Source organism: Acipenser ruthenus, chromosome 2 (assembly GCF_902713425.1).
Source record: "Acipenser ruthenus chromosome 2, fAciRut3.2 maternal haplotype, whole genome shotgun sequence".
Taxonomy (NCBI): Eukaryota; Metazoa; Chordata; class Actinopteri; order Acipenseriformes; family Acipenseridae; genus Acipenser; species Acipenser ruthenus.
The window spans coordinates 111,978,206-112,005,364 of NC_081190.1; the positions used below are offsets into that span (position 1 = coordinate 111,978,206).

Below are 27,159 nucleotides of genomic sequence, written 5' to 3' on the forward strand. Positions count from 1 at the left end.
ATGGTACTGAAAAATATAACATCAGTTCAAAAATTCACCTCACATGTTTTGGAAATAAGAAAGGGATGGAACATGAGATCATAACCAATTAATTTTAGAAAAGGAGTTACCGGTACTTTTTTGGAATATATTGTTCACTTAAAAGGAAAAGCTGTCAAGGCAGATTAATGTTTGGATTTAATTGAGACTTCTGATGTATTAAATGGAGAAAAAGTTCTATAAAAAGTCCAGGCAAAACCCCAGTCAGTGTCACTCGACTTGCTAACTACAAGTTGTGTGATCCATGCTCTGAGGATCTCTGAAAAAGCTGGTTGCTGTTTGGTCGTATTCAGAAGTCTGCCTTTAAAGATAGCTCTTGATTTTATGTTGTATTCTACAACTACACTTCCATATAGTGGAAGGTAAGAATAATTTTGAATTTATAGCTAATTTATATTGATGCATTGCTATAAGGTATAGGAACTATATTTTAGCTTTGGAGAGTGATATATTGGATGCTCTAGAATTTAGTTGGGGGGCGTTTTTTAGCTTTTTGCATGCATGGCCGAAGGACAAAACATGTTATAACCATAAATGTATTGAAGTGTTAATGCTGTTATACCTGTGAAGGCACTGGACTTCCCAGATTGCCTGAAACCACATGAGCCACTATTAAGCACTTAATACAACCAAGAACATTGAAGGAGGAAGTAAAATGTCTAAGAGATACAAATTGCAAAATCATAGATGAAGAAAAAAAAAAATAGCAAATATATTAAATGATTACTTTTCACAAGTTTTTACAAAGGAATATATGGACAACATGCCCCACATGTCGACCTGTTCCTATCCAGTTTTAAATAACTTTAGTATAACAGAGGCAGAAGTGTTAAAGGGGCTAGGAGCTCTTAAAATAAACAAATCCCCTGGGCTGGATGAGATCCTCCCAATAGTACTCAAAGAAATGAAAGAAGACATTTACAAATCGCTAACCAAGATCATGCAACAGTATCCTGAGACAGGGGTTGTACCGACAGACTGGAAAATTGAAAATGTAACACCGATCCACAAAAAGGGAGACAAAACCGAACCAGGTAACTGTAGACCAATACGCCTGACTTCTATTATATGTAAACTTATGGAAACTATAATAAGATCAAAAATGGAAAATTACCTATATGGTAACAGTATCCTGGGAGACAGTCAGCATAGTTTTAGGAAAGGGAGATTGTGTCTAACTAACCTGCCTGATTTTTTTTTTTTTTTTTTTTTTTAGTAGTCGCCAAGTAATTTTTACCCCAAAGCGTGTGCCGTCAGCCGACCGTTTCTTTTCACTCTGCAGGCCCGCCATTCAGCCAGCCCAGAGCTACAGCTTCGGAGGACACAGCTCTGGGCAGCTTACAGGCAAGCCTGCAGGCCCCCGGTCAGTCTACAGGGGTCGCTGGTGCACAATGAGCCGAGGACACCCTGGCAGACCTAAGCCCTCCTCCCCAGGCAGTGCTCGGCCAATTGTGCGCCACCCCTGGGAGCTCCCGTCCACGGTCAGCAGTGGAATAGCCTGGACCACACGGAGTGCCTTTACCGGATTCACCACTTGGGAGCCCCCTGCTTGATTTTTTTGAGGATGCAACATTGACAATGGATAATTGCAAAGCATTTAATATAGAAAAGTGTAAGGTACTGCACACAGGCAATAAAAATGTCCTTTATAAATACCATATGGGAGATACTGAAATTGAAGAAGGAACCTATGAAAAAGATCTAGGAGTTTATGTTGACTTAGAAATGTCTTCATCTAGACAATGTGGGGAAGCTATAAAAAAAAAGGCCAACAAAATGCTCGGATATATAGTGAAAAGTGTTGAATTTAAATCAAGGGAAGTAATGTTAAAACTGTACAATGCATTAGGAAGACCTCATCTAGAATATTCTGGTTCAGTTCTGGTCACCTCGCTACAAAAAGGATATTGCTGCTCTAGAAAAAGTGCGAAGAAGAGTGACCAGAATTATCCCGGGTTTAAAAGGCATGTCATATGCAGACAGGCTAAATTAATTGAATCTATTCAGTCGTGAACAAGAAGACTACATGGTGATCTGATTCAAGCATTCAAAATCCTAAAAGGTATTGACAATGTTGACCCAGGGGACTTTTTCGACCTGAAAAAAAGAAACAAGGACCAGTGGTCACAAATGAAGATTAGATAAAAGGGGCATTCAGAACAGAAAATAGGAGGCACTTTTTTACACAGAGAATTGTGGGAGTCTGGAACCAACTCCCCAGTAATGTTGAAGCTGACACCCTGGGATCCTTCAAGAAGCTGCTTGATGAGATTCTGTGATCAATAAGCTAATAACGACCAAACGAGCAAGATGGCCTCCTCTCGTTTGGAAACTTTATGTTCTTAATAAACCGAATGATTTGTTTATTACTGATTCTTTAAAACTTCAAATTGAATGAGTTTGTGTGATTTTCTTGATTATTTAAAAGTTTTCTGGATACACAAACAATCCACTACAGGAGTCCAAAATATCTGTGTCTGCCTTAAAGGTCTCTGTTTAAGAGTGGGCTCAGAGCAATAAAAGGAGTATGTGGAATCTGACAAGTTGCATTTCTAACAGAGAAAGCAGCCGAAAATATATTCTTTAGGGTAATAGCTTTCTGTATAAATGCAGGGGGAAAGGGAACATTATACATTTGCAGTTTAAAAAAAAAATAAAATAAAACACCCACCAACTGATAGAGAGGTTTATTTCCTGCCACAACTACTGTATAAATACATACTTAAAGCTATTTCTCTAGATGTATGCAGAACGAGTGACATACAGGTACATACATAAACCTGCCTCCACCATATCCCTCTTCCTGGGAAAATGCAATTCTACAAAAGGATAATAAATAAAGTTTTACTCTCACACTCTCTGACTGCACCTCTAAATGGAGCTCCATGCTTATTCAACATGTCCTCTACAGGCAGAATCACATTCCCTTCCCTCCACCCCACCCTGCAGTCGTGTGTGCTGCCACCTGCCACCTGTCTGATCAGACTTGTCACAAGCAAGTGCAACTGGGACCAGCTAATGTGTGCTTGACAGAAGCCTTTTTTATTTATGAAAGGTGCTGCTGCGAATAAGATAAAAGCAAAACAAACATTGAGGCCAACAGCACCTGAAAACAAACCCAGCGATTAAGCAGAACCTGTACAGGGTTAAACAAAGAAAATGGAAATTGTGAATAAGAGGGAACAAGTCTTTCATTTTTTGGGGAAATCCCTTGTAGGAATTTCTTGACTTTATTTAGTATAAAACTAGGTAAACTTACTCAAGAAGAAAGTACCTATTTAAAGTCAGTTGTTTGAGTTCCCATTTCCGTTGTTTTGTAGGCACATGTTGTAACATGGTTAGCCTAAATCTGCGTTTAAAGGAGGATTCTATTCTGTGGGTCTGAACACAGCTCTTGGGCAGGGCAATTCAAATTAAAAAGGGATGTGTGAGGGGGTACACCCCACCCCTGTGTGCATATGTATTATTTTGTATTTGTATTATTATTATTATTATTATTATTATTATTTAAAATTGATTGTTTGTGTGTAAAAACACGCCGTTATTGTTTGACAGCCTGGATGGGGTTAAAATGCCCCATCCAGATAAAATCGCGAGAATGCGTGGTCAACAGCAAGTGATTATTGACAAACTGGTTGTTGACCACGCATATGAGAAACCCTGTGCCAAATGTGGTCGAGGGATAGACTAGGTAAATGAATAGCCAGTTAATCCCTCTGCCACAATATAAAACCCTGCAGCTTTGGCTGAACATGGCTAGTGTGTTCAGAGGTGGAACGAGACGCGAGTGAAAGAGAAACTAAAAAGCTTAATCTAATCATTACATTGCTATTTGGCGCTGGTATAAACCAGCACGTACTTGTGTGTTCTGTGTCTGTTTGTCTGTCTGTTTTGGCTCACACGCCGTTTTCTTTTGTGTGCAGTGTTTTGTTTTGTTAAATCTTTTCATTTATAATTAAAATGGGCAAGCAGTGCTTTCATTTACCTCAGTGCTGTCTGTGTGTGCTAATCCTTCCTGTCCTGACATCACCACACAAGCCAGACTGTTCACAGGATGTAATTAGGGTTTATGTCCCAATCTAGTAATTATGAACTTTTTCTAGTGTGGCTGTTCTAAATGCTTGACTAAATTACAAAAATAAAATGTAAAAAAATAATTGTTTCAAAATTAAGTATTCTAATGTATGTATGGGTGAAATCCTGAATTATTATTCAAGTGTAACTGCTCTGCTCCGGATTGTGAATGATCTCCTTCTCATGCTGATGTTGGTGCTCCCTCTATGCTTGTCCTCCTTGACCTAACAGCTGCTTTTGACACCATAAAATCATGGCATTCTTCTTGACTGCCTTCAGAAGTATGCTGGGATCTCTGGAACCTGTCTCTCCTGGATGTCCTCTTACCTATCTGGATGCAAGCAGTCTGTCTTCTATGATGGAAGCAGTGGTGTTACAAACCCAGTCACTTGTGGTGTCCCCCAAGGATCTGTCCCTTGGGTCACCTAATCCGCCAACACAGCCTCATGTTTCACTCCTATGCTGACGACACCCAGCTCTACTTAAAACTCAACCCTGGAAGCCCCTCTGCCATGGTCCGGCTCTCTGCTTGCATTCAAGACATCGAGGCCTGGATGTCTGCCAATTTTCTTCAGCTGAACACTAGCAAATCTGACCTCCTTCTGGTAGGATCTAAAACTCTACTTAAGAATCTAAATATAGCTGCCCTGAACCTCGGAAACTGTCTGCTGCTGCCTTTCCCCACAGTATGAAGCCTCGGTGTACTTCTTTGATGCCCACATCTCCTCCGTAGTCAAATCTTCCTTCTACCATATTCGAAACATCTCCAAAGTCCGTCCCTACCTTTCCCTCCCGGATGCGGAGACACTCTGTCATGCATTTGTCTCCTCTCAACTCGACTACTGCAACTTTCTATATGGTGGTCTCCCGGCTTGCACCATAAACCGACTGCAGCTAGTTCAGAATTTCGCTGCCAGGATCCTTGCCAGATGCAAAAAACAAAATCACATCACCCCCCGTCTTGCCCAGCTGCAGTGGCTAGCTGTAAAGTTGAGGATTATTTTCAAAACTCTCCTGCTCACCTACAATGCCCTTCATCACACAGGTCCCGAGTACCTCCTCAACCTGCTGACCGCTACGTCCCCGCCCGCAAGCTAAGGTCCTCTGACTCTGGCCTGCTTGTTATCCCCAAGCAAAAGTGCACCACTATGAAAGGTGCTATATAAAATAAAGACTGATTGATTGATTGATTGATTGTATCTACATTTTCTTCAATAAGCAGTTTCACAGACCATAATTAGCACTAACCTACGTTGCCAGAGGATCTGTGAAACTAGCTGTAGTATTAGTTTATAACAACAAAACAGCATGACTAGGTTCAGAATGAACCTGCAAGGATTTATTAACATTATTAATTCTAACCTTTATTAACAAATGCTTGACAGATTGGAGTTTTTTTGTTTGTTATCTCCAACCCTCTCAGTGTGCCTCATCTGATCTTGCATACCAGGGTCTAACTGGATTATTGTTATGTGAAAATTAAAAAAAAAAAAAAAAAAAAGACGACTTGCTTGGTTGGTTCAAGTGAAATTGTCATAATTAATTCAATAAGAATAGCTGGTAATTATTTTGGAATAACATCAAAATGTACATAATCTGCTTAAATTATAATTTAATTGTATTATTATTATTGTAAATGCAAAAACAAGGCTGAAGAGAATGCATTTTTTCATTGAGACCTTGTCCCTTTAACTAACCTCTTTGAATTTGAATATATCATTAAACCTAGAGGGTATTATTTAGCTGAACATTGTCTAAGTGGTTCTTGCTATACAGGAAAGCTGCTTGTGGCGATCCACTCCCTGTTCAAACAGGAAAGGCGAGTCCCTTTAAAAGGCAGAAGTTGAAAAACTGGGCAGGGCAAAAAGGCTTGTTCTAACCATCCCAGATTTGCAAACAGTTCCGAAAACATCTATTCAATCCACAAAATATTACATTAGGTTATGCAAATTTAAACTTTTGGTACAGTATGTTTATAACAAATTCAGGCAGGTTTTCCTAATCCCCCTTCCACTTCATAGAGATACAGAATTCTTGAAGAATCCAAGTTTAGGAGACCTTGCTAAGATTATATTCTTCTAACCTTCACTCAAGAACTATGTTCTTAGAACCAGCTACGCTGTTAACACAGTACCTGATTGGAGTGTATGAATAATGCAAACACGAGGAAAGGGCAGTGAGCTTTCTGGAGTTGGCCAGCTCATAGGCAGTCCTGACTGTGTCTGCTATCCACTTGGACAGCCTCTGCTTAGACAGGGTTTAACCATGGAACGTCATCCCAGAGCAGACAAAAACATTGTTCGGACTGCCTCCAACTTTCCATCCTGTTAACATAGCACACCAGGGCCTGAACTGGGCAGAGAGTATGGAGCTGTCGCTCCCTGTCAGACTGGAAAGGAGGTGGATGGAAAGCCTCCTATTCCACTGACTGGTTCACACACAATGCCAAGATTGTCTTTGGCAAAAAACAGGATTGGTACGGAGTGTAACCTTTGTCCTGGGCTCCATAAAAGTGCATTAAGCGCCATGTTTAACCTCCAGCGAGGAACAATGTCCTTCATAGGCGGCCGAAGCCGCCAAACCCCTTTCAAAAATTATCCTGCCAGGAAGCAGAGCTCCTGGGGTGACAGTCAATTTTGACATGGTAAACCCTATAGGACAGACCCAGACGGCTCACATACAGCCATTCAGGGCCCAGACCCAGAGCTACAGGCTCGATGGGTCAGTATTCCATAAGGACCCCCGTGACTGAGCAGGTTACAGCGCTTGAGCAGTCTCCACGGATGGCTGCTCAGGAGCTGCATCAGGGCTTAAAAACAGTCTCTTGGGCCAATAAGGGGCTACTAGGAGCACCTTGGCCCGGTCCTGCCTGATTTTCTCCAGACACTGCGGCGCATGGCGAGCAGTGGAAAGGCATATCACAGTTGCCTAGGCCTCTGGTGTGCCGAGGCATCTACCACCTGCAGGTGCACGCCTCCTTCTATGGAGAACTAGCGGGGACAGTGGATGAACTACCCGCAGTTAAAGGATACTCCCGTGCCCAGGGTCATGCAATGGAGACTGGACGACCTGAGGACACCCTGGTGGTTGATGTAAGCCACCAGGGACGCGGGAAGTGGGGGTGTTGGGGGTGCAGCCGCACCCTCACATTCTGAGGGAGGGGTGAGGTCGCGGTGCAGTCGTACCGGCAACATTTCTGGTTAACTTTAGTTTATGAATGAGCATTTGCACTGCCTCCAAGAAAGTCATGAAACAACCGTTTCAACCAATTAGTATTGCCGTGTCAGTACTGGCATTTAGCACTGCTATGCGAGGGTGGGCGTTCATTATTTCAACCTGATAGTATCAGCACCAAGCACTGACATTTGATGTTTTTGGTAAGAACTCAAGAAACGATGTTCATTGTTAATTAAGGCAGATTAACAAGGTAAGCTTACATCTGTTTTAATGGATGTATAACTGTGTTTTTGAAAACTGCCCTTTTCATTTTTAGCCTCCAATAGTAAATAGTTTTCCCATTGACCATTGTTGATTGTTACATTTTTATTGTTTATTGTTCTAACGCATTGACTAACTAGCTCATCGCTCTAACAGGGTTATTGTTCTAACGCGTTGACTAACTAGCTCATCGCTCTAACAAGGTTATTGTTCTAACGCGTTGACTAACTAGCTCATCGCTCTAACAGGGTTATTGTTCTAACGCGTTGACTAACTAGCTCATCGCTCTAACAAGGTTATTGTTCTAACATGTTGACTAACTAGCTCATCGCTCTAACAGTGTTATTGCTCTTATCACTGGATTGCAATTTAAATAACACCCCTTTTAATGCAAGCACATATGCTAATTAATACTTCAAGTCGTTTCTTTGCTAATTCTACATTTTTCCTATTTGTTAAGTTTAACAAGCTGTGTGTATCCAGACAGAATATCTGTAGGCCTACGAAATCAGCGCTGTGTAGTGCAGTGACTACGTCCTCCTTACAGTGAGAGGAAAGCCACCAGTTTTCATTAAGGAGTGCAGAGCTACAACATTTTTGAGCTTGATTTAATTCAACCCATGGTTTAACAATGCTAATTACAGCTTTAAAGACAGGTAGAGATAACATAAATTAATGTCAATCTACCAACCCTATATTAATAAGTAACAGTTGCTATCAAATGCCTCTAGTAGTGCACCGCTTTCGTTCTAGCCTTTAAAATTGTTGCTTCCCGATGCGTCTACAGAACGAATCTAGTGATTGTGGTGTAGAAGGCAGAACTGTCCCGATTCGCAGGTGACTCGTGTTTCTGATTTTTTCATTTTATGCCGCTGTGTCTTATTCCTTATAAAATTCACTTGGTCTGTGCATATTTTGATGGTGAAATACACTAAAAATGACGATTTTGTATCTATTTAAAAATTGCCCAAAGGTGCCTTCTCCCTCCCTTTCATTTTCAGCACCCCCAGTTTGAAATTCGTTCCTGCGTCTCTGTAAGCCACCACTGTTGTGTTGTCTGTACGGACAAGCACATGGCTCCCTCGAACCTTCTACAAAAAATGCTGCAAGGCGAGGTAAACTGCCTGCAGCTCTAAAACATTTATGTGGAGACCCTGCCATGGGGGTTCCACACCCCCTACCATTCCAGTGCCCCAGCCCAGGCTGGACACATCCATGGTGACTGTCAAAAAAATTCCAAGGTAACTGAACACAAATCTCTCACACAGTTTTCATGTTGTAACGCTAATGCTAGACTTAACTGAAGGAAGGGCTTTCACCCCTGTCACAAAGACGGCCAGAGTGGGTGGCGTCAGACCGGAAGCAGGAAGCAATACAGAGACAGTGGTTGTGATGAGCTGAGTGCAATGGCTGCACTCAGCGTTTATTAACAAATAAAAAGGTTTTAAACGGTACACAAAACAGGACACGGCACTATAGCCAAAATAAACAGACATACAAAACGACTAAACACTAAACAGACGGTGCAGGACAGACAGACGAACACGGTGAGTACAAACAACTATTATTACGTTTAATGATTTTAACTCTCCTCTCTCTCTCTCACCCGTTCTCCTCTTCCGAACACCTAACCACCAGTGAGTGAAAATGTGTCTCTATATATACTGTTGTGCTGGGATTCAATTACTAATTAATTATTCACTTGAATCCCAGCACGTGAATTAATTCTGTGCAACCCCGTGCTCACATATACATTTAACCAGCACGTGAAGTGATGTGCCATCCTCGTGCCTAAATACAAATCTACACTTTTTAAATACACGTGAAACACAGACCCGTTTATATCCCGTGTACCAATCTATACACCAACATTTACACACGCAACATACAACACATAACACAAATGCACACAGGGGCGGGGCGCTTTGCCACAACCCCGTATACAAAAAAAGCTTTCAGTGGAAAGCTTTACTGCAGAACTCGCTGGGCGTCTCTGCTGTGTCTGTCTGCCTGCAGCCCATATGAGCAGGTTTGTTTCCGGATGGAGTACAATTTCCGATAAGGCACGGTATATATATACTGTATAGATATATATAGATAGATATATATATATATATATATAGATATATAGATATATAGATATATATATATATATATATATATATATATATATATATATATATATATATATATAGAGAGAGAGAGAGAGAGAGAGAGAGAGAGAGAGAGAGAGAGAGAGAGAGAGAGAGAGATAGTGGCACAGGTGGGAGAGAGAGAGAGAGAGAGAGAGAGAGAGAGAGAGATAGTGGCACAGGTGGGAGAGAGAGAGAGAGAGAGAGAGAGAGAGAGAGAGAGAGAGAGAGAGAGAGAGAGAGAGAGAGAGAGAGAGAGAGAGAGAAAAGTAGTCCAGGAGGGGTTCCAAAAGACTACATATCCCAGAATGCCACAAGAGGGAGCCAGGATGGGATTCACCTGGCTCTAAATGATAATGGATATCACCTGCCTGCAATTAGCAGGCAGGTATTTAACTAGTGAAAATGTTTGTTCTGGGCAGTCTCCAGTCTGTGTGTGAAATATGTTCTGTTCTACCAGTAAATGGTGTTGCCATCCGGTTTTATAGTTAGGGATTTACCCGAAAAGTTTATTAAGTACTCCGAGTGGGAGTTAGGTGTTTGTTTTGTTTTTGTTTTATTTTATTATTGTAAATATTAAAATTGGCACACAAGTGCTTTAAAACAATTTAAATCTTGTGTCTGGGTCTATTTTAAAGGGGCTACGAACCTTAAAATTGGTGAAATCTTTCACTATATATATACATATACATATATATACACAAACACACATACAGTCAAACCTGCTCATGCGACCACCTTTATTTAGCGACCACCTGGTCTAAGTGACCACTTTAAATTCCTACCAATGCTTTTATTAACTGTATTAAGCGACCACCTGTCTAACGCGACCAGCGACCACAATTCTCTTACCCAGCAACGGACTCAGACCTGTATTAAGCACCCTTACACAGGGCTGGTGCATGTGGTTTTAAATGGTACATCCTAAATTCAAAGGAATACATTTTAGCTGTCTTTTATCCGTAATCAATAAAACAACAGCGCTCTCTTGTAAAGGAAGAGAGAAAATGTGGAGAAACAAAAGGTCCTCCCTAGATGACAGAATTAAAGTTATTAAACAAGTTATTAAAGCAAGCAGTGACATTAATCATTTCCCCCAGATGCTACTTTAACTTGCATTTCGTTCTCGCACCTGCCTGGAAACTAGATAGGTTCCAGTGTGTCTGTTTTGTGTTGTGTTGTTTTTTCCCACTAATTTAACAGAATGTTCTCATAATTAGGATGTAGCGGCTTAAGACTTAAAGGCAAACCGTTAAAAGGAAAATAAACACCGAAAAATTCAAGCCATACTTCTAAGAGTATGAAAACAATGTGCGCGGTAATCTAAAAATATCTTATGTTTATGCTGGCATTGGTTTCAGGATGCAAGGAGTCAACATGTACCTGAAAGGCAGACACAGGCATTGAAATTTGCAAAGGATTTAAAACATTTTGTGTGACCTGAGACAGGCAAGCATTCATTACTTTCACAAAATAATTGAATAAATGAATGTTGTTAAATTATATACTTCCTTTGGTTCATACTATATCTTCTGGCTTTTACAGTGTATGTAAGACATACATAATTACAGGAAAGCATGTCAGAGACAAATAGAGAATTCATAAGTTATGGGCCCTCTCAATAGACCACCTGTGTTAAGAGGCCACTATTGTACCACTTTCACACACAAATACTGCCACCGTGCTGTCTCAGAGACGTTTAAAAAATTATTTAAAATACCCATTCACGCAGCACGAAATTGCGCAATCTATGTCGGTGTAATACCGTCCTAACCCTTTCACACAGCCAAAGGGATCGTGCGAGTACAACTTTCAAACCTGTCAATCAACAGATCGTTTTCATGGCAACGGAAACAAAGCAAACAAATAAGCAGAATATCGTGGGTAAGCTACTTAAAAAAAAAAAGATAGATATATATGATAATTTAATGAATGGTTCTGGAGAATTGTAGTGTGCTGTAAACTTCCCTGTGCTCGCTTTGTCCTCTCTATTAATAATATATATGTATATATGTGGAAAATTGAAGTGGGGACGCACTATTAATGTCCCAATATTCTAGGTGAGGTCTTACTAATGCATTGTAAAGTTTTAACATTACTTCCCTTGACTTAAATTCAGCACTTCTCAATATATCCGAGCATCTTGTTGGCCTTTTTTTATAGCTTCCCCACATTCTCTAGATGAAGACATTTCTGAGTCAACATAAACTCCTACAAAAACTAGGTCTTTTTCATAGTTCCCTTCTTCAATTTCAGTATCTCCCACAAAAATACCTGCGGTGTAACCACAAAACTGAGAGTGGTCACACAACAGGTATTTCTATATTATTTCCACTCCCAAACAAATTATTCTTTAAACAAAACCGCATTCTGTTCAGAAAAGGGGATTTGTTGGGGTTAATACAAACACATTTTACTAGTGGGTGCTAGGTCTGTGTAAATGTAGAACAATATTAAAATATGATCATGTTAAAACTGTTTTGTTTTAATAGTGTGCACTTTTCCTGCACAGCTTTGGTCACCCTGGTACTTAATTAAGTTTAACAATACTGCTTTACAGTACATTAGTATTAATAAGCTACAGTGTACTGATAAACAAGCATGTGTACAGTGTGTTTGAACAATATTAAGCTGCATTGTAACCTGATACTACATGCATAAACACAGACAAAGAAAAATTATGGCACATACTATAGCAAATATCTGTCAACAGCCAGCCACTCCTAACAAAAGTCCAAGCAATTGACGTACTTAAAGATGATATCCTATAGATGAACACATTAGGGTGCTGAACACATCACGTTGCTTATACACACTGGAAGAGAACACAGTAGGGACGTTTGGGCTGCTGTTACAGTATACAGTGGTGTTTATGTTTAAAAATGTTGTGATGAACAACAGTGCCATTCAGTGGCTAAAAGTAAAAATGTACCATCAAATCCAAATAATTTAGCTATGTTCTGTAGCCACCGCTTGTCATGAAATGTTTTATTAAAATGTCAATGACCCGGCTCGTCTCACATCCTTTTTTACCAGCAATTGATTTTGAACTATTTGTTTTGTTTAGCTTGTTAACTCTTACTAAAATACAGTACCAGGCAGTAGCTTACACAAGAATAATAGCCACAAATCAAAATATGTTGACATGCCTTGCTTCATTTGACATATACTGTATCTTCTTGTTATGCAATTGTGAAACATGACTGAGTTTCTAGAACATCCCTACCTTCATATCTGCTGGGCAAGTCACAGCCTTTCTGTGGTGTTGCTACTCGGAGGAAGATCTGCTGGCGCCACGAATGCCGACGACTCCTCACAGGACTGTCACAGTCATTGCCTCCAGGACTGGACCTGTGCCTCAAGTCAATTAAATGAGAAATCTAGTCATTCCAATGGACAATTTCAAAACACTTGTAAACTGTAAAATTAAATTCTTTGAATTCTTTTCTTCTTCACTTGGTTACACTGAGGATATTTACTGGAAAGATCTACATAGTAGAAGGCAGGTACGTTTTAGAAATATCCAGTCACATTTGGTTTAGAACTATTTGAATCATTTCAAATGATATCTTTCAAAGCATCAATAAATGAAGTTCTGAAGAAACGCCACTCCTTTTTTTTTTTTTTTAAAACAAGAAAGCGTGTTTGAAGTATCTGACCATGTTCTGTGCTGTAACTACTACTGCAGTGGCCATAAATTCAGCTTAAAAGCAGTTAGATATTGTGACACGTGACAATGTAGTTTCTTCAGGAACAAAACAGGCTTTATGACGTTTCTGTGGGAACTGGTCCTAATGCTTCAGCTCTTGCACACAGGGCAGCAAAGTCACTTTGAAAATAACAGCAAAACAAAACAGCGCTCAAACACAATAAAACACTTGTTTTTCCACTAGCCGTCTACTTCCTCCTGGAAGCAGGAAGGGGTTAATAAGGAACGAACAAGGAACATTTGACAAATTACTCGTACCTTTTCTTAAAGTCAACGGCACTGTTTTCAGCTACTGGAGCCAGAAATTTCAGAAAATTGGGGACAGAAGAAGAAGAGTGAAGCCTTGCACGTAGGCCGCTAAGGTGAGAGGTGCTCAGGGTGCTATTGAAAAGAAGTGCAGTTTAGAAGAGACAGGAATAAAAAGGAAGGACATGCATGCATCAGCTCAGACAGCAGAACAGTCAAACTCAGTTGTACAGTTCATTTTCATCCCTTAAGTTTGATTTTGTAACTCGATGTTACAAAATTGAAATACCGGTATATAGATACAGTAAAGATGTGAAAAGTACTGGTAATATGTACATAGTTACATTTATTAAGGTATTTTAGTGTCAGAAATAGGTGCTGGTGCCCAAAACTGTGTTTGGATTTTAGTTCATTTTTATTAAAACTAAAAGAAAAACATGTATATAACATTCTTAGAAACACAGTGTGCGCATGAACTGCTAAATAAGTAGGTTTGGCTCTGTCAGACATTTAGTCTGGAAAGCCCTTTCCAAGCAAGCTCAGCAATGAACTGTCCTGTCCTTTTCTACATCTTGTGGTGATTATTAAGGGTCAACAGGCACAGCATTGCTACTGTAGAAGACTTCCAGGTGTAGAGGGTTCTAGGAATCCACAAAGCAGGTGCCCCAGGGGTTCTAGAAAGGCTTACTACACTGTTACATGCTGTATGTATAAATAATGCATGCCTTTTATTCTATATTTTAAATAACATATATGATGTATAGAGTACTTTCATTCTTAACTCTACAGCTATTGCCAAAAGTCACCTAGAATTTTAGAATACTTTAAATTAAGATTGAGATCTAGTAAAAAATAATTTTAAAAAAAAGTTATGAACACCATTTAGATCTTTTATTTTACATCATGTAAATCAAATAATTTTTCATCAATTTGTTCGTTTTTCATTAACTATATGGAAAACTACAAAGCACTATGTAACATTATTTAGTAGGTTTCATTCGACTTTATGAAGCAAAATTAGTTCATTCTATAGGGTGATGCAAAACGTTTGGGCAGAACTATACACATAAGCTGTCTGTTCATTGATAAGGTTTACAGTTTATGCCTTTCTTTTATTAATCCTTTTGTAAATAGATACATCTTCATAATTGGAAGTAATGTTCCCAGAGCTAATAAAGAAGCGCTTGTGGCAACCCGTTGTTCTATAATGATCTTTGTACATTTCCGGTTGTGCTTTGATGATGGAGTAGTTGCAGAGAAGCCTCTCCTTTGCATGTTCTACTACAAGATAAAGAGCCAAACTGATGTTTGGACCTATATGTGTTCAGCAGCTAGCTAGCCAATGCACTACAAACTGAACCATTTCCTTGAATACATACACTTTGGTTGCAAACAAGCGATACAATTCTTAAATAGGCTTAACTCCAGGAGAGAGGGGTCTATTCATCTAAAGAACGGTGGGTAAAAATACTGTTTTATATACAGTCAAAGACAACAGTATTTGGGCAGTTAAAAAAAAGGAGAAAAACCACAAAGAAAGTGATCTCTATAATTTGTAATTGTTCTATTGAAAGATATCAATTAAAAGTAGAGATTCAGCTGTATAATAAAAACAACAAATTATTACATAACATGCTTAAAAGAAAAATAACATGCTAAAACTAATTTCATACTATTGACAAAAGTATTTGGGCACCCTTACATTAGTATTTTATGTGCCCACCCTTTTCTTCCTTTACAGCTTGCAGTCTTTTTTTTTTGTATTTTGAAACCAGTTCCTGGCATCTTTCCGGAGATATTTGTGCCCATTCTTCAACACATACAACTTTGAGTTCTGCAATTGACTTTGGTTTCTTTTTTTGCAAAAGCAGCCTTCAAGTCAATCCACAACATCTTGGTGGGATTCAAGTCTGGGGACTGAGATGGCCAATCCATAACTGTAATCTTCTTTCTTTCAGAAATTCCTTTGTAGACTTTGCAGAATGCTTAGGGTCATTATCCTGCTGGAATACAAACTTCTGTCCAATAAGCCTTCTAGCACTGGGTAACAAATGAGAGTGCAAAATGTCTTGATATTTTTTTGCAGCATTCATTGATCCTTCTACAATACAGAGGTCGCCAGTGCCTGAGGAAGAAAAACAAGCCCATCCCATCACACAACCTCCACCATGTTTAACACTGGGCATGATTAACTTTTCTTTAAATTGTTCTCCTCTCTTCCTCCAAACATATTGTTGCTTTCTTGACGAAAAAAGTTATATTTTGGATTTGTCTAACCATAACATTTGGTTGAAGATATCATTAGGCTTCTTCAAGTATTCAATGGAAAACTCCAATCGCTTTCTTTTGTGTATTGTTTTTAAGGTTTGAATCTTGGTTTTTGCTCATGGACATTCATCTTGTTGAGGTATCGTTGAATTGTTCGCTTGTGAATTTCTTGACCATCTTCTCTCAATTCTTGTGTCAAATCTTTTGCAGTAATCCGAGGATTTTGCCGGGCTGCTTGAACGATTCTTCTTCCAGATTTTGCAGAAATCTTTCTTGGTCTTCCACACCTGGAGCTAGTTGCAGTAGTTCCTGTTCTCCTGTGTTTCTCAGTAATAGTTCACACAGTGCTTTTCGGTAAACCGAGTCTTTCTGCTATTTTTCTGGTAGTGTCTCCTTTTTCGTTTAGTTGTATCACTGCCATTTTGAGATCGTTGAAAAATTTATTTTCAGCACTTGATGACTATGTATTTATTTATTCTAATTATCACCAGGTGTTGGTTTTCAATCATAATAATTGTCAATAATTACCAAGGAATGGGTTTCATATGAAATATGCTGATTGCCCAAATACTTTTGTCAAAGTATAAAATTAGTTTTTGCATGTTATTTTTCATACTGATATTGGACTCAGCTCTGCCAAGATAAGCACCAACTAAAACATAGCTTTTTTTACTGTAAACTAATGTGATCCATCTGCGTTTCCTTCCATCTGATGATGCAGACAGCCTAGTTTGCCTCCCTGGAGCATCAGCACACACAACGGCTGCAATGCTGGCTCCAGGGATCAACCACAGTGCGGCCTCCCCAGTGCATCAGCATGACAACCGTCTGGACTGAAACTAATTTGTTGTTTCATTATAAAGCTGAATCTCTACTTTAATTTATATCTTTCAATAGAACAATTAGAAATTATAGAAATCACTTTCTTTGTGATTGTGACTAATGGTGTATATATATATATTTACAGACATATATAGAGGCTAACATGCAATATTGGATGTTTGATTTTCCTGATATTAGACCCTTTTATTTAGATTGGTTGTATATTCCCCAGTGTCTTTAGCACAATTCAGATGTACTAGGAATTAAACATTGAGCTGCAAGAGCCTCCCTGCCTGCACTGTGGTGGTAATCAATTTGACAAGACAACAGTGGCTTGCATGTGCACCAGCAGCAGCTGGATTGTTGATATGAGACACTGTACTCCCAGATTCCAGAAATACAGCCAACCCACCCAGCAGTATATGTCAGCTTCACAATAACGGTGCTGTGAATCTTAAATAAGATCCTATTTCATGGAGAGCTGCAGCTGCAGAACGGCAGTTTGTAAGGGGTTGGTTAAGAGCTACGCTATCTTCTGTGCAATCTCACCTCCTCTTCAACATGCACCCACTTTGTTCTCCACCTGAATTTTGCTTTATAGATTTAAAAAAGTTTGGAGAGGAAGCAGAGGGTGCCATGAGACGAGCCGGAGGCGTGGGAGCAGACAGGGGAGCAGCAGGGCTCTTGTCATCAGAGTCGAGCTCATTCAAGCTACCCCAGAAGCAGTGCAGAGAAAAACAGAGGAAGTTCTTAAGTGAAGTTAGAATCAAAAAATAAAAAGGTGAAACAAATGAAGCACGATTAGTTTGTTGCCTACAGACAGAGATATAATAGATAGTTTAATCCATGTCTGGAAAGGCTTATAGATAGATTGAAATATATAAAGACAGCAAACTATCAAGATAAATAGATCTAAAACAAGGTAGGGGAACAAAGACCGCAGAATTACGTTTATTTTTCTGTGTGAGTGTGAGACAGCGATTCACATATGTCGTTAAACTTTCTAAGCATTGTTTTATAAAAAATGGCACACAAGCTCCTCGTACAGCAGTTGTGATTTAAAGCTCTCACCTGCATTCATGTGGCGTCTCCGTGCCCACTGAGTAATGCCTCATGAGCCTGGGTTTGGGGATGCTTGGCGACTCCTCCACTGGCTGCAGGGGCTGCTGGCTGTGAATAGGCAGGTGACTCAGAGTTTTAGACCTATGTCTGAATCCATGCCGAGGAGACTTATGGGAAGGGTTGTCCAGCCCCTGCAGGTCCCCTGTGGACCTGTGTGCCTTCACAGAGCTTACAGTGAGTGGCTGTGCGAGAGCATCGGTAATGGTAGGCTCCTGAGGGAACAACACCACCAAGAAAGCATTTCAGCTGCAGTCATTCTTGGTTAAGTCTGAGCTTTATACAGAGTCCTCTTTGCAGCAAATTACACAGCCTACTTTAAACAATGTGGGACATACATGTCTCTTTTCTAGGATATAATAAAAGAGTACAGGTGTTAGTATAAACATAAGGTACTGGATAACCACTTCTCAAGATATAGGTAATGTAAATGTCACATACATGAACGTAGATTGTTCACGGTGTGTAGGAATAGGTAGAATAGTTTCAAATTAGATATTTCTTAACTCCATGTACAGAATAATAGCAAAAGCCATAAGTTGTCTATTGATGATCTCATTTTTAAGATAGCCAAAAAAAAATGTTCAAGTTATTTGATGAGAACATTTACTTTTGATGGCTTTACTTGATTTGAAACCCACACCACCAAACACAGAGGTTTGAACCCTCAAGCTACTTTTGGGTTATAGATATTAGAAATATACAGAAGCCCCAATTTCATTACCATGTGGCTGAACTATTACTACTACTGGACAAAAAGATGCCCAAATGCATTTCACTGACTTGTAACATGCATTCAATAGACTTACCTTGTTTATACTGTGAAGGGTTGTGTTGGAAGAGGAGTTGTCTGTATCCACACTTTCAAAGCTTTCCTTCTGATGCCTAGGTTTGTTGCCCCCCTAGGAAGATGACCAGACAGATTTCATTCACAAGGACCCTGCATTCAGCCTTCAATGGACATAACTACTGTAAGCGTGTTGTTTACGACCATCCAGCATGTTTTAGTTGTAAAATAAAAGGAGCGAGTTGGATATTGCACAGCTGATCTATAATTTTAAAACGTACAACCATAAATCCTTAAGTAAAACTACAAGTTGACAAACATTTGGGCTAATGTTTGTCAACTTCATTCTCAGTTTGTATAAAACCAACATACTGTCCTGTTCAAATCTGCACTTAAATCAGAACAACCAGTCTCTCAGAGGAATACAAAGAATCTTATAAAGTCTTCTTACCCTGGACAAAATACCTTCCAGAGACTCAGTGAGAGATCTTTTGGCTCGTGTTTTCAACATTTCCAGTCGTAACCGCCCAGCACTCATCTGCAACTCATTTGGCACATCTTCTGAGCAGTTCTGCGAGGGCTTAAAACGAGCCTCATAATTAGTGTGCACCATGTGTTACTTCATTAAATATTTGTATAAGACATTAAGGCACAGAAAGTCCCCATAATTATCAGCAAACAGCAAGTTTTTTTCTGGAATCAAAATAACAATTCACTGCTCATTAAAGGATTAGTAACTAAGGGTTACTGTCCTTACATTTAGAACCATCTCCCCTTCCCATCATTTAGTTCGATTTTTTAAAGTGACACCATCTACATTTTCTTAATGTTGATCCATTCTTCAGGAGGCAATAAGCAGGGTACTGTAAAGAATGCAGTGCTGGAAATGAATATATTATTATAAACACATGCTGTAAATGCTCATTCTAAGAGCAAAGGGCTAAAAAATTAATATGGTGGGGTAAATCAATAATTATATAATTGATACACCTTTTCTAAACCCATCCCAGCTCCCCTGCAACTCTCGGCACTCTGCAAGTAAACAGGAGCTGGGCTTGGTAGCCTACAGCATATGAAAGACATACTTGTTTGCAATTCCCTGAAGACAGAGTTGTATTTATTTTTTAAATCCTATTTTTTCAATGCTGTACTGTAGCAGGTAATAAGCACGATACTGTAACACAGTGCTAGGAACTTGTATATTACAGACACGGATGCACAGCTGCATGAAAAGGACTATTGGCTAAACAAATACATATGTATGGATAAATTCATTTTAGAAGCGATACACCATTTCTGTATCTCCCTCAGCTCTCCTGCAACTCTCAACAATGTATTCTGCCAGTAAGCAGGAGCTGTAATTGTGGTATGAGAAATGTGTATATTTTTAGTAAATTTCGCAAGTCAGAAACATACAGGAGTAATCCTCTGAAGAAGGATTACTCCTGTTTCCCTGAGTTGGACAAAATAAAGGTAATCGATTAACCCTTTAATCACATCTAAGACATCGATGCGCTTGAAAAAGGGTTAATTTCTTACATGTTTAATTTCATATAATGCATGTGCTGTCATTATATTGCACAGACATACACTCAAGTTGAGGTCCAGTCTACCTGCTTCACCTCCCTATTGTAACTATGGGAGTGGTTCTTCTGTTTCTCCTCATAGAGGCTCCTCAAGCTGGAAATAACCAGTTCATTTTCTTCATCTTCACATTTTGGTCTCACTTTCTGAGAAAAACATAAAACAATAAATATGATCTATTAAATATTAAAATTGTGTTTTTACTATTCATCTTTTTATTCACACAATGAGTGAAATCCATTGTGCCTAGTAAATATTTAGTTATAAAGTATAACAGTTATCCCATCACAGTTATCTCTTAATACTACATGCAAACTTTACCACATACTGTAGTAATATGAACAATACTGTATATTGAATGCACTGTACATTAGAGGGCATGGTTGCATGCAAGCACTTTATTTGAAGATTGAAGCTCCATACAACTATAGAGTGAATTCTTACTAGTGTGTCTGAAATCACATCGCCTGGCTGTGAAATATAATTATAAAATGATTCCACTTTGTCCAGTGATAAAATGTATGCTTTGTAAAAACAGAAAAACAGCAGATAAGACAAAGCACAAAAGCTAAATAAAAGCACCAATAGACAAAACAAAAACAGTATTTTAAAAATACATTTTAAAATCCATGCAGTTTGAACAATACAAGAATTAGGTTGTTTTCAATAATGACCACTAGGTGGAGTGCTTGACTACCTTGTGTGAGCCTCCTTTGACAACTATAAGAACCTGGGGAGCAGCATTCTGAGCTACAACTTTCAAAGACCCCAAAACATGGGTATTCATTTACAGGCCCAGAATGCGTCCAAATAGTCCATAAAACACAGAGAAAGTATCTATCAATTCACTTTCCATTAGTTATTGATGGGTGCAGACAACTAAATCAAATGTGTCATTGGCATCATGCTTCTTAACTAAAATGCCTAGATGTTCAGTACAGTAAATCCTCTACTAAATGCCTTGGTATTTATTTTTAATTACATAAATAGAAAAATGACAAAAATAAATGATTTAAAATAAAACCGTACCTGGACCTCCTCAAACACTGCTGCCGTTTCTTTGTTGTTTAGAGTTGCTAGATGCTTCTGAATTTCAAGCTTTGCTTTTGATGGATGCAGACCTAAAGAAACATACAAAAACACAGTCCACTTCTTTCTGTAACCCCAATGCATTGAGTTTTAGAAACCAAATGCTTACTGCGATAGTTGTATAGGTTTATTTCAGCATTTTGGATTTCCATATTGTACTGTATTGCACACAGGTTTACATATAAATAACTTTTACACACCAATAGCCAGAACCCTTATCCCTGAATTACTAAAATGATATTTTCTAAGATGACTGGCCCGAAGGGTGTTTTTCTGTTTGTTTTTGTTTTTTTTAATTAGGAAAAAACATGCATGGGCGAGAAAACTGTGTTCCTATACGGACTAAGCTAGTAATAAAAGATTTCATTGAAATACTCAATTTTCAAGCTACACATACTGGCTTCTGGCTTCACTATTATTATTATTATTATTATTATTATTATTATTATTATTATTATTATTATTATTATTATTATTATTTTATTTAGCAGACGCCTTTATCCAAGGCGACTTACAGAGACTAGGGTGTGTGAACTATGCATCAGCTGCAGAGTCACTTACAATTACGTCTCACCCGAGAGACGGAGCACAAGGAGGTTAAGTGACTTGCTCAGGGTCACACAATGAGTCAGTGGCTGAGGTGGAGTTTGAACCGGGGACCTCCTGGTTACAAGCCCTTTTCTTTAACCACTGGACCGCACAGCCTCTATTGACTTTTCATTTTAGCGAAAAGGCTTCTATGGCATAAATGAATCATAAACTATCATCCACTTCAATGAAACACTTCCAATTGTCATTTAATATGCTGCGCTGGTTGTAGTACCTTCAATTCTTTCACAGAGCTTGTGTAGATGCTGCATTGGGCAGCTCTCACACTGCAGTGCCTGCGTTCTTGAATTGTGATGCACAGCAGCGACACTGAAAGCCTGCTTCAGGGTCATCATGATTTCATCAACCTGAAATTACAGAGTATAAAATGAACCATAGTGGGAGGGTGGGGGGGGGGGGGACATCTTCCTCATATTGATCACGACATAAACCAACACACATTTGAAACAAAATCCAAAAGGTATTTGTATAGCCTCACGTTATTCCTTACATGCAAGGCAAAAACAACCACAACGTACATGTAACCTTTGTGAGATAAAGTATACTGTACAAAAAAGAAAGACATTTGAAATCATCATGCACAGTATAAAGGGTTTGAGGGAGTTTTAGCTGAATTCTCACTCAAATGGACCATTTTTTAATGGCTAAATTCAGCTTTTGACTATCAAAGTAACATAATGGTCTATCAGATTCAGTTATCAATCACATCATTACCATTTTGTTTGTGTGCCTTAATTTGTAATAAACGTACTTTAAAACCACTTGTTTCAATAATGTCTGTCCACAATGCAAACTCTTACCAGTGCTTCGTTTGTACACTGAAACACAAAACAGACAAAATGGCAGTTTCCATTCTCTGAAGACTCTCTGCAGATAAAGCCAAAGTGATCCACATGACGAATTCCCTGAGAAGAAGAAAACAACAGTTACTCCCACTGATTAAACAAACCCGTTAACCAATAATCTTACCTAAAAGCTAAAGAGGTGATCAAATCCTTTGAGCGATGAAAAAAACATCAATTCAGATGGAGAATTGTAATGCCTTCGGGAATCATTGCTTAAATGCTGATTAGTCTGGTATGCATACTCAGTGCTGACCCGTGTGAGCTTATCAATATGAACTCAAACCACCTCTTATCTTCCAGCTGTCTCCATAAAAGAGCATTCACAGACAAAAAGGTTTTTTTTTTATGTGAGAACTATTATTTATTATTTGTTTATTTAACAGACGCCTTTATCCAAGGCAACTTACAGAGACTAGGGTGTGTGAACTATGCATCAGCTGCAGAGTCACTTACAACTACGTCTCACCCGAAAGATGGAGCACAAGGAGGTTAAGTGACTTGCTCAGGGTCACACAATGAGTCAGTGGCTGAGGTGGGGTTTGAACCGGGGACCTCCTGGTTACAAGCCCTTTTCTTTAACCACTTGACCACACAGCTAAGAAAGCATCATTCAAGTAACCTAAAAAAAACTAAAATCAACCAATGCCACTGTGTTAGATAAACTGTATCTTATTCTGTGCCCATGTGTTTCAAGAACACAAACCTCTCAATTCCAAAGCCAGTTTGAAAGATTATTAAAACCACGGTCCGACTTACCAGAATACATCAAACACATGGTTAAGAACATAAAGTTTACAAACGAGAGGAGGCCATTCAGCCCATCTGGCTCGTTTGGTTGTTAGTAGCTTATTGATCCCAGAATCTCATCAAGCAGCTTTTTGAAGGATCCCAGTTATTATGATTGAGGTCACAGCACTCTGCATAGGCACAGACTAACAGCAGCACTAGAACGCATATTCAAATTGTGATTTACTAACCTGAGAACAGAAGGAGATTTCTCGAAAGCTTTTCTCAATGGCAACTTTCTTTGTGTCTGGACTAATGAGGTAAATCTGAGACTGCCCGATCTGCAATGAACAAAATAATAATTAGTAATTTATTTCAGTCAGTTTCAGTAATGATGATGAAGGTACTATTGTATCCCTTTAATGTGGTTACATTTACAAACACTTTTCATGACATCAAATAATTTCTTTGCTTGGGTACACAATGTGTGTCTTAGCATTACAGGTGCAGCTGAATTGGTAAGTGTGTTAAAGGAAGCCAACATTTTGTTTATTTTACACTTCACAAACAGGTTTCTTGTTTACAGTACAAGGCTATAGCTCACTTTCCCCTGTGTTTCACTAATATTAACAGTGATAATAACAAAGTGCAAGACATTTCCTGATTGGGAGCTGGTATGCATGGTGTGCTCCTCCAGAGGGGTCTCAGGTTGCCTGGCAGTAGTTTCTCTGTGCGCCTTTTTTTTTTGTTGTTGTTGTTCTTGCTGCTATGAGAACAAGCCTGTATATATCTTCCAAAGGAGCAAACAAAACAGAGGCATCAACCCCAGTTAAAAAAAAGAAATAAATAACAGTAGTATTATACTTTCAGCTATTGCCATGGTAGTAAAGAGAAAATAGAATTAATTGAAATTTTACCGTAAACAACATCGTCCTGTTTGCTTGGATATCTGTTGGTTGGACTCCACAAGGCTCACTGATGTTACGCCTCCGTATCTCTGGAGAAACACCATTTCCACCAATAGCAGCGAAAGATGGGAGACTTGAGTCTCTTTTCAAAAACACAGTCTTTTGGCAATTGGGACTGGCAGTGCTAAAGTTCCCAGACTTGCTGCAGTCTATCCCATTGGCTGCTGCTTGGAAGAATAACGCATGCTTGCCGTTTGCTGCCGAAAAGCCTTGTGGCTGATCCAAGGAAACGTCTTGGTCAGAGGTAGTCTCTCCATCCTTTTTCTTTGCGCTGACGTGATTGAACTTCTCTATACATTCATCAATCAGTGCTGGGGGGGCTTTTTTATGTGCTACAATCACTCGTCCACAGAACAAAACCTCAAACTTTTTGGAGAAGGCGTCATCTGGGTCGTGATAACGAGAATGGTCCTCTTCCTGACGGGCTGTCTTTCCCGCTTGCCGGATAGTGCTGATGATTTCAGGGACCTGAAAGTAAATGAAGAAAAAAATCTAGTCAGGACTAGGGATGAAAGGCCCCTTGAACCACCAGAACTTTTCCTTGGGTTCCATTAGCCTGAGCAACACGAATCCTTCAACTGATACTATTTTAAATTAGAAACAGCAGCACGTGCCCAAACACCAGGCAGCCTACTCGATAACACCATTAAAACAAATAGTATGTGTTTCTTCCTGATTCAGTACAACAAGTACCAAGTGAAAAACATTAGTTTAGTATTCAATGTTTAGGACTTTACTGCAAAGCCATTGTCAGGAATATTGTCAGATATAGACATTACCATTGGTTTCAGGATTTCCAGTAGCCCATTATATGATGCACACAAGGGGGATCCAGTGTCAAAACTACTGTGCGGGGACCAAAAAACTCCAGTGAAACAAGGAATATTGAAAACGAGTTGCGTAAAACAGCCACTCTCGATATTACTGTTCTAAAAAAACAACTAGGGAGGGGTGACTGTGTTACAGCATACATTGGGCATTAATTAAACAACAAACCCAGGGAGGATGGTGTACTTTCAGATTACAATGAGGAATGGTTTTAAGCCATGGACGTCACTGATCTCTCTCTAGATAGTTTGTTTAACTGTTGAAACAGGGAACAGAACAATACATTCCACTTTATTGTTAAGTACTGTAGTACATGTGTAATGCAATGCTAATTTATTTAAATCCTATGTAGGCTCCTCATGATGGTTTACAACCAGTACAAATATCATATCAAAACAAACTGTTCCATGTCTCTCAGTAGAGTATAGCTTACCTCTGGTGTGCCAAACATTATTTCAAAGGCTGGAGCATCTGAAACTTCTATCTAGTCAAAGCTTTGTGGTTGAGCCCCGTTTAACTGAATATAAAACTCACTGTGCTATTGCCAATGCATAAACCTGTATTTCTAAAATTCTTAAGACCATATACAATATAAATATAAAAAAGTAAACAAAATACTGTTGCAGCAATAAAAAATAAGAAATGAACAACTTGCTTAAAAAAAAAAAAAAAAAATCATATATACAGTGTAGAACTCAAATATTTATTTATTTAACTGACCAACACTTCCTCAGACACACATCAAAGTAAGATAGCATCCTTTTGGGTCCAAAAATCTAATAAAATGCAATTAAACATGTCATGCTCCACATTATGACATTTATGAACCAATATAATTTATGGCCATACACCTTGCTAAATAAAGTTTCTGCAAAAATATTTACACAAGCAAGCATTGGACTGGGACCAGCTCTTCAATTAGACTCAATCAAAGTCAAAGTTAACTGCTGAAAATATATGCAAATCTCTTCATTCATGGCAGACAGAAAAAAGTAAAAGCAAACTCTGACCCTTCTCAGTTTACAAACAAGTGCACATTCATGTTCACTTCTTGAATTAATCTTTGTCCTTGGCAGAAGCATACAGCCGTCAGTCCAGACCTTGTGTGGATTATTGTGTGATTGTAAGCGTTTCCAAGAAAGGTTTCAGACTAGATAAACAAATTCATAATGTGTCTTACTGTTGCGATAAGTCTACCCTTTCAGTAAACAGTACCCTTATCACAAGATAGCCCCACACTATATTCTAAAGGACATGCTGAACCTGTTGGCATGTATACTTGTAAAGACTTTTCTCTAAAGAGGTGATGCTCTCAACGCAGTTACCAAGAAACATTAACTTTTTGTTGGACCGGTTGCTATACTCCAATTTTCTGAATAATTCCAAGTGTCTGTACAACCCAAAAGTTTAAGTCAATAAACGTGTAACCCTTAACTTCTAATCAATTTCTCTGCAGTTCCTGATTACTTTAACTAACTTCTCTGTAATCAGATAGAGGACGTTACCCCTTTCTCTGGCTGGCGAACTGCAAATTAGAAAACAATTCAGTACCATCATCTTCCAGCTCTAGCGTGCTTCTATCAGACAGCAGATACCAGCTGGAATGTCACGGCCTCAAATGTGAATTAAATTTGTGCAAATGTCAGCTTTTTCATTTCAACATGCTGTAATGAAAGCTCAGTTCACATATATTGGACAGCAAATACAAATGCAGCGAATACAAATAGCATATCATTTAATCTGGATGGAGACGTCAAAAACCACTGTGGGGACGCTCACCTGAATAATTCCTAAAGGTTGCCAATGTTATTTGTTCCACAGCTGCTATTTAATCTTAATGGCTGCTAATTGCACAAAATATGTGTTGCAACATGTT

At 38.9% G+C, this 27,159-nt stretch overlaps 1 protein-coding gene across 7 annotated transcripts in view; it reads right to left on the reverse strand.

Moving 5' to 3' along the window:
* Positions 1-27,159, reverse strand: part of LOC117409086 (TBC1 domain family member 1-like) — a 102,088-nt gene that overhangs the window by 44,598 nt on the left and 30,331 nt on the right. For 2 of the 7 annotated variants that reach the window (XM_059006471.1, XM_059006477.1), the window contains 12 exons: positions 24,405-24,923; positions 23,739-23,828; positions 22,717-22,821; positions 22,131-22,263; positions 21,248-21,339; positions 20,248-20,364; positions 19,086-19,214; positions 18,657-18,749; positions 17,800-18,062; positions 17,278-17,439; positions 13,651-13,773; positions 12,910-13,040 (listed from right to left, as the gene is read on the reverse strand). In XM_059006471.1, the coding sequence (XP_058862454.1) occupies positions 12,910-13,040; positions 13,651-13,773; positions 17,278-17,439; positions 17,800-18,062; positions 18,657-18,749; positions 19,086-19,214; positions 20,248-20,364; positions 21,248-21,339; positions 22,131-22,263; positions 22,717-22,821; positions 23,739-23,828; positions 24,405-24,923 (1,957 nt within the window). The remainder of the gene's footprint in view (positions 1-12,909; positions 13,041-13,650; positions 13,774-17,277; positions 17,440-17,799; positions 18,063-18,656; positions 18,750-19,085; positions 19,215-20,247; positions 20,365-21,247; positions 21,340-22,130; positions 22,264-22,716; positions 22,822-23,738; positions 23,829-24,404; positions 24,924-27,159) is intronic. The other 5 variants (XM_059006473.1, XM_059006472.1, XM_059006474.1 and 2 more) reach the window with 5 other exon arrangements.